This window comes from Benincasa hispida, chromosome 8 (assembly GCF_009727055.1).
Source record: "Benincasa hispida cultivar B227 chromosome 8, ASM972705v1, whole genome shotgun sequence".
NCBI lineage: Eukaryota > Viridiplantae > Streptophyta > Magnoliopsida > Cucurbitales > Cucurbitaceae > Benincasa > Benincasa hispida.
In genome coordinates this window covers 41,443,676-41,457,275 of record NC_052356.1, presented here as the reverse complement: position 1 = coordinate 41,457,275, position 13,600 = coordinate 41,443,676, and the positions used below count along the sequence as shown (strand labels likewise).

General features: G+C 34.6%; 1 protein-coding gene across 1 annotated transcript; it reads right to left on the bottom strand.

The window, feature by feature from the left end:
• Positions 1-921: 921 nt before the first annotated feature.
• Positions 922-2,095, bottom strand: LOC120083684 (secoisolariciresinol dehydrogenase-like). Its single transcript, XM_039039525.1, has 3 exons — positions 1,954-2,095; positions 1,494-1,862; positions 922-1,361 (listed from the first exon to the last, which is right to left on the bottom strand). The coding sequence occupies exons 1-3, from the start codon at positions 1,989-1,991 to the stop codon at positions 938-940; spliced, it is 831 nt and encodes a 276-aa protein (XP_038895453.1). The 5' UTR covers positions 1,992-2,095; the 3' UTR covers positions 922-937.
• Between the last annotated feature and the right edge of the window lie 11,505 nt (positions 2,096-13,600).

The window sequence follows — 13,600 nt, the reverse complement described above, 5'->3', positions numbered from 1 at the left end:
ATTTATCATTGATAAATAATGAAATTTTGTTGTATTTATTAATAAATTATCTCATTTTTCTATATTTGAAAATAAATATATTTTTTAACAAACAATAAGGATGATAGTATAGAAAATTTCATATTACTTTCGTACTAGATATTTTTCACATCGTATCATCTTTAAAGAAAGTATTAAAATAGTATTTTAGTACTTGTTTTATGTTATTTACTTTGAAATATTTAAATATAGTATTTGTATTTTTCGATAAATTTTTAAAATAGTCTAAATTGCTAATCTGTTATTTAACTTTTAAATTATATGTGATTTTAATAACATATATTTTGTAATTCTGTCTATCTATTTTAATTTTAAACTTTCAACTTTACGAAATTAAATTGTAATATTGAATAAGTTTTACAACCAAAATAACCTTAGTCGGATTAGTTTGCAATTAAAAATGAAAATTGTAGCTCAAGTTTTTTTTTTTTTTTTTTTTTTTTTTTTTTTTTTTTTTTTTTGGTAAGGCATAATGTTTTTTAAACACAATTTATTATTGTTGAATGTGACCCTCATTTTTACCTAGCAATCTTTTAACTCTAGTTTTGAATTATTAATGTAAATAAACTAGATATTAACTAGGTATTAATTGCAATTGATAGCATTTTTAGAACTAATATCATCTAACACATATGTAAAGAATTGCAAATATAGCAAAAGTCTATTAGCAATATGGTCTATCATTGATAGATTTTGAGAATTGATCTAAATTTTGCTATATTTATACTTTTTTTTTTCACATTATGTTATATCTGTTAATATTTTGAATGTTATATTTACAACTATTCATTTAATTTAACTTCATTGTAATTTGTCAATCAAAATAACCCATACAACATGAAATCAAACAATACATGATATATTTATTAAATGTTTGAAGAGATGGGATAATTAAATTTCATTGTCCATAAGCTTTGGTATTAAATTCAAAGCTAGGATTAGTAAGACTGAAGCCACCATCAACCACAAGATTCAATCCACTGACATATTTGGACTCATCACTTGCTAAATACAGAGCTGCTTTGGCTACATCTTCAGCCTCCATTATTGCCCCTTTCAAGTTCCCTGACATAGAAATGACGGCCTCCATTGCCTTCTTCTGCCCCACATCCTTCGATGGAAGCAACATCGGTGTCACCGTCGCGAACGGCGATATCGCGTTCACTCTGATCCCGTAAGGCCCCAATTCAACGGCTAGCGTCTTCATTAATCCTACGACTGCATGCTTCGATGCCGAATACGCTGGCGCATTACCACTGCATATCACCGATGCCATGCTTGACGTAAACAGGATGCACCCTGTCTTCGCCGGAGCCATCACTCTAACGAAAAGAATATGAATAAATGATTAAATTTTCGATGACCCATTGATTTAAATTTCTTGATTTCAGTGACAAAGTCGTAAGATTTAAGGTATTATTTGATAAACACGGGACATAAACTTTTGAATTCACCTGACAGCGTGTTTAGCTCCCATGAAACTACCGAACACGTTGACATCGAAGACTTTCTTGAAGTCATTCATGTCCGTAGTCATCGTCGTGGCTGTTACATTGCCACGAATGCCAGCGTTGTTGAACATGATGTCAAGCTTTCTGTACTTTTGGACAGTAAAGTCGACGGCATTCGAGATGCCGGATTCGTCGGTAATGTCGCAGTGGAAATAGGAAACATCGTCGCCGAGCACTTTGCAGAGAGCAGCGGCGAGGTCGTCCTGGACATCAACGATCACCACTTTGGCTCCATTCTCAACAAAAAGCCTCACCGTCGACTCGCCGATCCCACTTGCTCCGCCGGTTATTATAGCCACTTTTCCGGCCAATCTGCAATAGAGAAAACAGAGATGAAGAAATTAATGAGTTGATTTTCGTTTAATTTCGATGTGAAGTTTTAATGTTTGAGAATTCTGTGTACCTTTTGGAGATGGATGAAGAAACGCCATTGGAACTCATTTTTTGGATCAAAGTGGACAATGAAACAAAAGAAGAAGACAGGAGCTCTGTTTTTGTAGGCTTATTTTGGCCTGTTTTTATAGATTAGATCTTGCTTGTGTTCCTCTGTTTGATTAGATGAAAATTTTGTTTACTAAAAGGTTAAATAACATAAAGATACCCTTGAAGTTTGGGATATATTTCAATTACCAAAATATTTTGGGTTGCACCTGTCTATTGGTTGCACCCAATTAAAATTTAACACAGATCAAAAATAAATTTTAAAAAATTATTAAAAATAGTACGTTAAGTTTTTATCTTACAAAATTAGTATACTTTTTTAAAATTTATTTAAATAGCTTTTCTCAATCCATCTCTAACGAGATCGAATCTACTAAAAAAAAAAAAAAAAAAATTCTAACTTATCAATTGTTTTGGACCTTTTGCTATATTTAGGTATTTAATATCGAGATTCTACTCATTTTTTCAAATAGTATGGATCTATCCAAATCTTATACCAAACTTTATATATTTTTAAATTTTATCTAAATTGTTTATCTTTATCAAATATTATATTCAATTCTTACATAATTTTTGGCCAATTTATATTTTCGAATTTTAAATTTCCAAATTAGTTTACTAATTAGATTTTTTCACATGGATGATTTCATTTTTATTTTAAAATTTTGGAGAAGATTAAATTCTGCAAAAAAAAACTATTAAGTAAAATGTGGAAAATATATTAAATCTCGATATTAATCTACTCGAGATAATATCGAAATTTTATATATTTTCCATATCTTACCTTTTTTTTTTTTGAAAATTTTAATATTTTCTAAAATTTAAAAATAAAAACCAATCACTTGAGATTCATCTAAAATATTCATCTAGAATAATTGATAAATTGATTTAAAAATTAGAAACTGTGTTAAATATTTTTAAAAAATTATTTAAGATTTTAATATAATATTTGGTAAGAAATCTTGAAAATATATATGTTAGCTCTAAAAAACAGCTATTATTCTTAGCTTAATTTCGGCTCATTATCGGATTTTACATGTTTATTTCCCTATTTTGTAGGCATTGAACAATCATGAGGTGGAATTTGTGATTTGAAGTCAAACAAGGTTAATTTGAAGCAATTAGGAGTTGATTTAAGCATTCGGGCTTCAAAGGAGTTGAGATAGCCAAATTGCCATGAGTACGGTCAACTATCGAGTACCATCGAGTCAAATTCCACGAAGAAAACAAGCATTGAGCACCGAGGAAGTGAGTAGCGAGTATCAAGTAAGCAAGTAGCGAGTATCGAGTATCCAATAGAACACTCAACGCCACAACGCTCTTCACAAGCCTTAGTCCAACGCTCACTCGACGCTGGAAGGCAGTACCATCAAGTGCAGGCCAGTGTTGCAACGCTGCCCCAAACGTCGTGACGCTCCAAGAATTGAATCATCGCCAACGTTGCAACACACCTCAACGCTCGAACCTCAACGCTGTAAGGAAGTACACTCACATTGCAACGCCCTTCCAAGCATTGCAACGCTACGACTGTTGATGGAAAATTGATGAACGTGCAGCGCAAACAAGCATTGCAACGTTATTTTCCAACATTGTGACGCTGCATACAACTTATAAATAATGCGTTAGTGTTCAGCATTGGAAGCACGCAGAAAAAAGAGTTAAAAACAGCAGCCTAACTTATTCCTCTTTCGAATAGAGTGAATTCTGAGAGTTTAGTTCAGTTTTAAGAGCCATTGAAGCCAAATCTCCGATCGATCATCGTCAAAGTCAGCTTCGACTCATTCATTTGATCATTGTAATTCCTATATGCCTTTTAGAGGCTAGGTAATTTTCTTGGGATAGTTTGTATGTCTTAGTTCTTGAAGTTACCACTTAATTTATTCAATTGTTGTGACCCCTTTTGGGTGGATTTGATTTATTAATAATAGAAATTTGGTGAATTTTTCTGACAAACTAATTTATTGAATTTTTTATATGCAAAATCATTTTAACCTATGCATAATTGAGTGATTAAGTTACACGTATTAGGATCGCATATTTCTTTTTCTGGCCAAATTCATGTATGCCTAGTATAATCCTTCCCAAATAAATCATGCTATAAGATTTGGATGTCCGGCTTGTAGTGTGTCTCGACAATTGAACCCTTTACTTAATGCTTTTCTGTTTTAACTCGTATGTGAAGGAAAAGTTTAAAACTAAATCAGGACTGATTTAGATTGTTATCAAAATTGGCTAATTGGACTATTAGAATTTCTAATAGGTTGAGGGGTTCATATAATTAATGAAATTAACTAGTATCTAATGATAGAAAATAAAAAGCATACAAACTAATCCCAAGATTTTCCATTAATTTGATTCAATCCTCTTTTCTGTGCTAGCTCTTATTTATTCTTCTCTATTTGGTTTTTAACTTATTTTGTAAATAAAATCAAGAATCATCAAAACCCTTTTTCTACTTGGAATTCATTAATTGGTCTAAGTTAACTCAAGAGTCTCTCCATGGATTCAACCCCGATCTTACCACTTTGCTACGTTTGTAGTATAAGTTTTGAATCAGTGAAAATAAATTATCTTTGCTCAGGCCAGGAACGGTCACGACACGCTAGTCTCGGAGTCCGAACAATATACGATTTGGTATAAGATTTTGGTATATTATATAATATTGAGAAAATTATTAGAATCTTGGTCTTTAATCTACCTAGATGTACCAAGAAAGCCAAAACGTAGAAAAAGTTGTTTTTAAAACTAAATCTTGGTGGTCAATCTCAACTGAGATCAATCGAGAAAAATTATTTAAACGAATTTTTAAGAAGTGTGTGCTAGTGTTGTAAGATGAAAAGTTAAAGATGTTATTCCTGATAATTTCTCCTTTTTTTGTGTATATATAGAAAGGAGAAGTATGGAACTTAGGTGCAGCTATTGCTCTTTCAATTATGTCTTCCACTTTTAAATTTTTCGTTTAAATTTTCTTTGAAATTGTCTAAAAAGGTATTCTTTTGAGAATTTTCCACTGAATGATTAAAAAAATTTGAACAATACATATATACTACATTATTTACAACATCATTTCATGTGAATTAATATTAAAATTTGACACATGTTAGAAGCAAATTAAAAAAAAAAACTTTTTTTGTGTGTAAATATACAAAGGAGAAGTATGGAACTTAGGTAGAGATATCCAATTTCCCCATAGGCACAGGGCCCTACGGGGAATGGGGGAGGGAGTGGGGAAAAAAAATTTCGTGAGCTAAACGGGGACAGGGATGGCGTCTCCGCCCTTGCCCCATTCTCCGTCCCAACCCCGATTAGCTTCTATATATTTGTTTAGTATAGTTATCTAATGTTTTGTTATTATTATTATTATTATATAAATATTTAAATTTCAAATTTGATTGTTTATTGGGAAAGATAATGAATATGTTTAAATTGAATATTTAAATTTAGATTATATATGTGAATAATTTGATTTATATTTATTCCTTTCTACTAAGAAAATTTAATTAGCTTTTTTAATCTATCTTTAAATTCAAATTGTCAAGTAAAACTATCCATGATAAACAATTTAGTCATAAAGTTAATTATTTAATTACAATTTGCTCATATTAGTGATTTAAATTAATTGATTTTTTACAAAAAAAAATATATATATAAAATAGATTAATGGTGAAAAATTCCCTGCGGGGAACCCGATCCCTGCAAATTCTCCGTGTGGAATCCCGTCCCGATTCCCGTAGAGAATTTCACGGGGATGGAGAATGAAATGGGAAGCAGGGATGGGGATGAGGAATGACATCCCCGATCCCGCCCCGTCCCGTGAACATCTCTAAACTTAGGTGCAGAACTATGTCTTCCACTCTCAAATTTTCCAATTTAATTTTTGTTGAAATTATCTAAAAAGGTATTCTTTTGAAAATTTTCCATTGAATGATTAAAAAAATTGACACAATACACATAAACTAAACTATTTATAACATCATTCATATGATATATAAAAGTTAATTTGATAAAGTGATGCTATAAATGAGGTCAATAATATCTTATAAGTTGAAATGGACAGTAACAATGATTTTAATATTCTATATAGTTGAAATTGAATTGTAAGTGATATTTGTTCGTTTTCTAATGTTTTAGTTGTCGCAATTTGGAAGATTATTTTTAATGCAAGGGATACTTTGGAGAAATTCAAAGAAGTTAAAAAAATTAAATAAAAAAAAAAAGCAATGAGATATATGGATGAATTTATATATTTTGGACTAATAATTAAGAATCAAGCAACTAAAAAACTTTTATTGAAGTCTAAAATTTGTTGAAGAATAATCTACTCGAAATGCGTGTCATTATCACGCTCTAAGGATCAAATAAATTTGTAAAACTTTGATCTAACTACCTGCACTACTAACGTAGTATAGATGTCAAGAACAAAATTGTCCACAGTAAGTCTATTATAATTAACATAAACTTTGAATCCAATCGGTAACTAATGTGGGGAAGGGGGGTTATTGAAAAGTTGGTAAAATGGTGCAAGAATGTAAAACAAGATAAGTAATGCAGAATTGAAATTGAAAGTGACTCGATTTTTTAAAAGAATCTAGTCTAAGTATTGGTGTCTTTTTCACATTCTTGGCAGTTCATTGGCCTTCAACAAGTAAATTTGCTTGAGAATTAATGACTCCGCAATACAACCTAATAGCCTAGAGATGCATGCTCAAATTCATGATTAACAATTAAATCAATTTTAAATGCACAATTAAGTGTGTTCGATAGCATCCATATTAATCAAGCACTTGCATTACGAAAGGGAAATTAGATAAGATAAATTAATAGTTTGGAAAGCCTAGATTATTAATTCTTGGTTCTTGAATTTAACTATCATGCAATATTTGAAAAAGATTAATCAAATTAACCTAAATCATACACAATAACACTTAGTTCTTGCTCTTTGAAATTAAACACATAGACATATTCAAAATCAAGTATTCAAAGAATTAAAGAGAGTTGACCAAAAACTCTAACATTCAATACATAGAAATTTATTCATCATTCAAGAATGAAGTTACAGTAAGCAATCATCAAGAAATCAGAAGTTACATCAAGAAATATAAAAATTACAACCTCATAACTAAGAAATGTTAAAATTTAACCTAACCTAGACTAGAATTACTTACCTTCAACCTTGCATCTCTTCAAGATTCATCAAGGAATGGCAAGGATGGATGAAAGATAAGAAAAAGAGAGAAAGAAAAAGTGCAGAAGTCTGAAAAGTTGAGAGAAAAAATCAAATTGAAATGAATCTCTCATGCAAAAGGTCTAAAAGATCCTTTAATATCGAGGTAAAACATAGTTACGCTATAACCGAGCGGAACTACACTGGCTTTTTCTAATCGTAGCGTAAGGCATAGAGTATTGACGCTGAGGGTTACACTGCGATGAATATTGGGTTGAGCAGATGCATGCATGCAGAATTTTGGTTTTCCATAAATTTTCGTAGTGTAACTATGTTGTGGGTAGTGTAATTACAATTATATATGATATAATTGGAATGGTTAATTATATATGATATAATATGCTAAATGTATGAGATACATTATTTTGGAGGATTTATATCAAATTTAGAAAAAAATACTATAGTAGATATATGATATCAAACTATAAGATATAAATATAATATGGTTATATTTATTAAATAAATTAATTGATTAATTATTTAATAATTAACCATTTTTCACGTTTGAACGTGGGAACGTGGGAAGCGAGCGTTGGGGTAACCAGCAGGATTAAAAGTTTGAAAATCGTTTTCAATTGATATGTAATTTCGTTCGTCCAATTGAAATCCCGTACCCTAAAGAGATCGTGAATGATTGATCGCCGAGAGCCTATACAATAGATTCTCAGTTGTCTAAACAATCGTCTAACTCGCGCGTTCCCTAAACGATTGTATACCAATTTCCTAAACGATCGTCCAATTTTTCCTAAACGATCGTGTAGTTTTACTATACGATAAGCGTCCCCGCTATACGATAGCAAAAGTTCCTTCCGTGTGCGCTTGTCGTCTACACTATTTTCTGTCCTCCGTCTTCTATCAAACTCACCAGAGCCCACTCTATGGGTTTTTATGCCGAGGATACTTGGGTCTCCCTGGTGGTGGTGTTTTCCCCGATTACTTGTTCGTGTACGCTCGAATCGTGCAGTAACTGATGAGAGATTCGTCGAGTGCTGGTAGATCTTTGGAGGTTTTCTGCTGCATTAGGTTTAGAAGTGCGAAGATCGTCTTCCCTGGTAATGAACCCCTTCTCTATGTTTTATCCTTTACTGAGCATGTTGTTGTTGAGTTTTATTATGCATAACTATTGATATAGAATGTATTGCGTTTATATTCCGGTCATTGTGCAAATTGGAGCGATCTAAACCCGCTCATGAAATTCTTGTTTTGAGATCCTTCAATTGGTATCAGAGCCAGGTTTCTGATACTCCGATTTCATTTGTTGCAACGAAATAACGTTTACATTCTTGGTGGGTGCATTTCTACGTTGTTTTAAATGTTAATACTACTGTGGATGTGTCGGATTAATGGATGTTTCGGGATGAATTTCCTCGGTCTGTTTAAATTCCTTTTACATTTGTGACTGTATGTAAAGGCCACTGTGTTTTTAGGCATATATATTCATAATCAAGTCTATATTCAAAGTGTTTGAAGTCTTGCGTCGTTTGTTGAAGTTTTGGGCAAAGGGCAGCTCTTCGAGGAAGGAGACGATCAAGGGTTGATCGTATGGTGCAGAAGAGGTTGTACGTGATCGTTGTCCATCGCATAGTGAAGATGAAGAAGTATGCGATCGTGGTTGAACGTATTGGGAAGATGATCGGGCACGCGATCCTGAGTATCGTTTAACGAGCGCACGCACTAGACAATCGTTTAGGTCAGCAAGCCTCATTGCTTAGTAACTAACTCAACGATTGTTTAGTATCGCAAGGTAAATCGTTTACCTGGATGCGCGCATCGTGTAAACAATAAGATGCTCGCAGATCGCTTAACGCCTGTCTCTTATACACATCTAGATGTGTATAAGAGACAGATCGTTTAATGCGCAGGCACGCTAGACGATCGTTTAGGTCAGCAAGCTTCATCGCTTAGTAACTGACTAAACGATCGCTTAGCATCATAAGGTAAATCATTTACTTGGTTGCACGGATCGTATAGACGATGAGACGCTTGCATATAGTTTAAAGCGCACTAGATGATCGTTTAGGTCAGCAAGCTTGATCGCTTAGTAACTGACTAAACGATCGCTTAGCATCATAAGGTAAATCATTTACTTGGTTGCACGGATCGTATAGACGATGAGACGCTTGCATATAGTTTAAAGCGCACTAGATGATCGTTTAGGTCAGCAAGCTTGATCGCTTAGTAACTGACTAAACGATCGCTTAGTAACTTAAGGTAAATCGTTTACCTATCGTCACACTACACGATCGCATGGACGTTCAGGCTTCGTCACCTCGTTGTTGTCTACGTGATCGTTTGCTAAAGTTTCTATCGTCTAGTGCACACTGAACGATCGTTTACCTGCTAAAGATTGCTATATGATGGAGACCTCCTGACGGTTCAAGACTCGGTTCGCCTGTGAACCGGTTTGCTCGATGACAAATGTAATAGATAGGTTTTTTATTCTGGTTCTTTTCAGTCCATTAATCTATTTGTTTATTACATGCGATGTATGCGTTATATGTCATATGGTATGCACATATAGTAAATCCCACCTTAGGTTATGCATTGATCATACATCATCTCTTTATTGTAATTATTATAATTTAGATAAGCATGATTTTGTTATGTAAGAGCATGCTCATGCATCATTAATATAAAAGTTATATTTATGCATGCATAAAAAGTATTGACATGTATCATCTTTATATTATAATTGCTCTAGTATAAGGGTGAATGATAGCATGTTTGCTTGGTTATTACGTGTTATATAAAAGTTATATAGTAATGACTGAACATTGCATGAAGCATGACACATAGGTTACTTTATAATTGTTATAAACGCCTCGTTATGCGCTATTTTTTTAGTTGTTTCTTTTTAAGAGTTAAAAAGAAATTAGAACTAAAAGAAATAAGAAAGACATGCATGCTCACTTAGGTTTAATTCATGTTTTAAAATGTTTAAAACTTGGATCACATAGACCTAAGATCACGGTTCTAATATGATTAGCAACCCTAAGGCTTTAATCTTTTAATCAGTTTAATAGGATTAAATTGGCTAATAAAATGTTAAATTGTAGCAAATCTATCTATAAGGGACCTTTTGTCTAAGGCGGGTTTTGTCTAGGCTGAGGTATTTAAGTTAATGGAAATGTTACACCCCTATCTGGGAACTTACCTGGAAAGGTGAACTAGATAGATTTGATGCATGCATACTAGTTAAGGACAATCCATTAAAGTGTTTAAATGTGACTACTTGAACTTGTTTATATTTCATAAACAAACGTTGTTTATGAGCGGACTTTAAAAAGACCACTTAGACTAAAATCAGTAGCCAGATTGTCTAGGTTAATGAATCTCTAGGTAGAACATTCAGTGAGAGATACTTGGGGCACTTGAAGCATAAGATGCTTCACTTAAACCTTTCACTTTTCTCCTTAAGTCCACACCGTGAGATCTATCCTCGGCCTCGCAGCACCTTTGGCGTGTCCCCCTCAACGGATGGTGTTTGGGTGGGTCAATATCAAGGTGGATGGAGAGAATGTTCATAGTAAGTGGGAGTGGGAAGTGCGACAGCATATCCCTCGGTCTCCCTCGTTAGGTTGAATAAAGTTATTACGCATCGCCTCAAGGCACCCTGGGAGTGTCCCCCTAAAGGATGGAAGTTTTGCACGTTTCTTTATTTGACCTCCTGTAAGAGGATAAGGTAACTTAGTCTCTTGTCGTATTTTGTCTTTTCCCTATGGCAAGCGCATTACGGCAAGACTCTGGCACCGAAAATGAGGGGTTACACTTACACGGAATAGTTAAATGTCAACGATTCTGGACCGAAAAATGGTGGTTGTTAGGTTTAGTTCCAAGAGTTGGTTCTACCTAATGGTTGAGAATGTCTCATCCCAGTAAAAGGGCAACTGATCACCTTACCGGTGGCATTTGTCCTAACTCACTAGAGCATCATCGTAAAATAGAAGTCTATATAATAAGGTACTTGAAACTATTTTGCAAAACAAATTGGTTTAAACGTGGTTTAGCAAAACTAATCAAGATTTGTTCGTATTTTCAACAACTTTTTCAAATGGCAACAGCCACATTATCTTTGTTAAGCACTGAAAAATTGACTGGCGACAATTTTTCAGTGCTTAACAAAGATAATGTGGCGACAATTTTTCAACATGAAAACATATGATCACGACGATCCTAATCATCGAGAATCTCATGTTCGATCTCACGGAGGCTTGTCCTTCTATTCCAGCTCCAAATGTCGCTCGAAATTTTTGGAAGGCATACGAGCAATGGACAAGGGCGAATGAGCAGGCGTGAGCCTATATCTTGGCAAGTCTTTCTGACGTCTTGGCCAAAAAGCATAAGCCTATGGTCTCAGCTCGTGAGATCATGGAGTCTCTACGGGGAATGTTTGGACAACCGGTTGAACAGCTTATGCATGAGCTCTAAAATATATATTCAACTCTAAAATGCAAGAAGGCACCTCTGTTCGTGAACATGTGCTAAACATGATGGTCCACTTTAATGTGGCAGAGTTAAATGGGTCTACCATCAATGAGGGCAGCCAGGTTAGCATAATCCTACATTCATTGCCAGAGAGCTTCCTGCACTTTGTTAGCAATGTGATTCTTAACAAAGTGAAATATAACCTTACAACTCTCCTCAACGAGTTGCAGACATACCAATCTTTATTAAAAAGTAAGGAGAGGCAGAAGGGTGAGGGGCACCTGCTAACTCACTGCCTGTCGCCCCGAGGAGGCGTCCACCAGTTGCTAAAGAAAAGTTTACCATTGCAATCAAGATGGACATTGAAAGAGAAACTGTCATCGATATCTTAAGGAGAAGAAAGCAGCCAAGGCTAAGGCCAAGGCATATAAAGGTAAATATGATTTACTTGTACTCGAAACTTGTTTAGTGGAGAATGACGATTCTTCCTGAATAATTGATTCAGGCGCCACTAACCATGTTTGTTCTTTTTTTCAGGGGATTAGATCCTGACGACAGCTGGAGGCTGGTGAGATGATAATGCGAGTAGGCACCGGGCACGTCATCTCAATTGTGGCAGTGGGAGGGATCCAGTTGACTTTACAGAATAGGTTTCTAAATTTAACTGATATATATATTGTTCCTGAACTAAAAAGGAACCTTATTTCTGTAAAGTGCTTATTGCAATGTAAATACACTATCTCTTTCGAATTGAGTAAAGCGTTTATTCATAAAGATGGTGTCTTTATTTGCACAACTAATCTAGAATCAAATTTATATGTGCTAAGTTCGTTAGCCATTAATTCCCTTCATAATACTAAAATGTTCAGAACTATCGTAACTCAATCAAAACATCAACAAATTTCTCCAAAAGAAAATGTCCAACTTTGGCATCTACGTTTAGGGCACATCAATCTCAATAGGATTGAGAGATTGATGAAGAATGGACTTCTAAGTGAGTTAGAAGAAAATTCTTTACCTGTGTGCAAATCTTGTCTTAAAGGTAAGATGATTAAATGACCTTTTACTGGAAAAGGTTTTAGAGCTAACAGCCTCTTTAGTTAGTACATTCTGACCTTTTTGGTCCTATGAATGTGCGAGCCTAGGGTGGCTATAAGTATTTTATCAGTTTTACTAATGATTACTCTAGGTACGAGTATGTTTATTTTTTGCAACAGAAGTCTGAATCCTTTGAATAGTTCAAAGAGTTCAAGGCTGAAGTTGAAAACGCATTGGATAGACGGATTAAAACACTTCGATCAGATCGAGGTGGAGAGTTTTTGGACTCCGCATTCCAGGACTATTTGATAGAACATGGAATCGTTTCCCAACTCTCAGCGTCGGGTACACCTCAGCAGAATGGTGTAGCAGAGAAGAGAAATAGGACCTTGTTAGACATGGTTCGTTCGATGATGAGTTATGCTTCCTTATCAGATTCGTTTTGGGGTTTGCAGTAGAGACTGCGGTGTACATACTCAACTGTGTTCCCTCCAAGAGTGTTGCAAAAACACCTCTGGAGTTGTGGAATGGGCGTAAAGCTAGTTTATGTCATTTCCGCATTTGGGGTTTCCCTGCACATGTGCTTGAGGCTAATCCCAAGAAGTTGACTATGGTCGAGATTGTGTCTCTTTGTAGGCTACCTCAAAGGTACACGAGGGGGTTATCTTTATGATCCGACGGAAAATAGGGTGTTTGTTTCAATAAACGCTACTTTCTTGGGGGAGGATCATATAAGGGAGCACAGTCCACGAAGCAAAGTCGTGTTACGTGAGCTTTCCAATGAAACTACTGAAACTTCAACAAAAGTTGTTGAAGAGCCTATTATATCAACAAGAGTTGTTGATGGGAGTTCATCCAGTAGGTCGGTTCCACCTCAAGAGTTGAGGGAACCTCGACGTAGTGGAAGGGTTGCGAACCCACC

What these genes read in the sequence shown, in the direction of transcription:
- LOC120083684 (XM_039039525.1), bottom strand. Translation starts at nt 1,991, where the DNA reads ATGAGTTCCAATGGCGTTTCTTCATCCATCTCCAAAAG. An exon ending in TCTTCATCCATCTCCAAAAG is followed by an intron (nt 1,863 to 1,953) that starts GTACACAGAATT and finishes TCTCTATTGCAG; the next exon opens with ATTGGCCGGAAAAGTGGCTA. An exon ending in GGAGCTAAACACGCTGTCAG is followed by an intron (nt 1,362 to 1,493) that starts GTGAATTCAAAA and finishes TCTTTTCGTTAG; the next exon opens with AGTGATGGCTCCGGCGAAGA.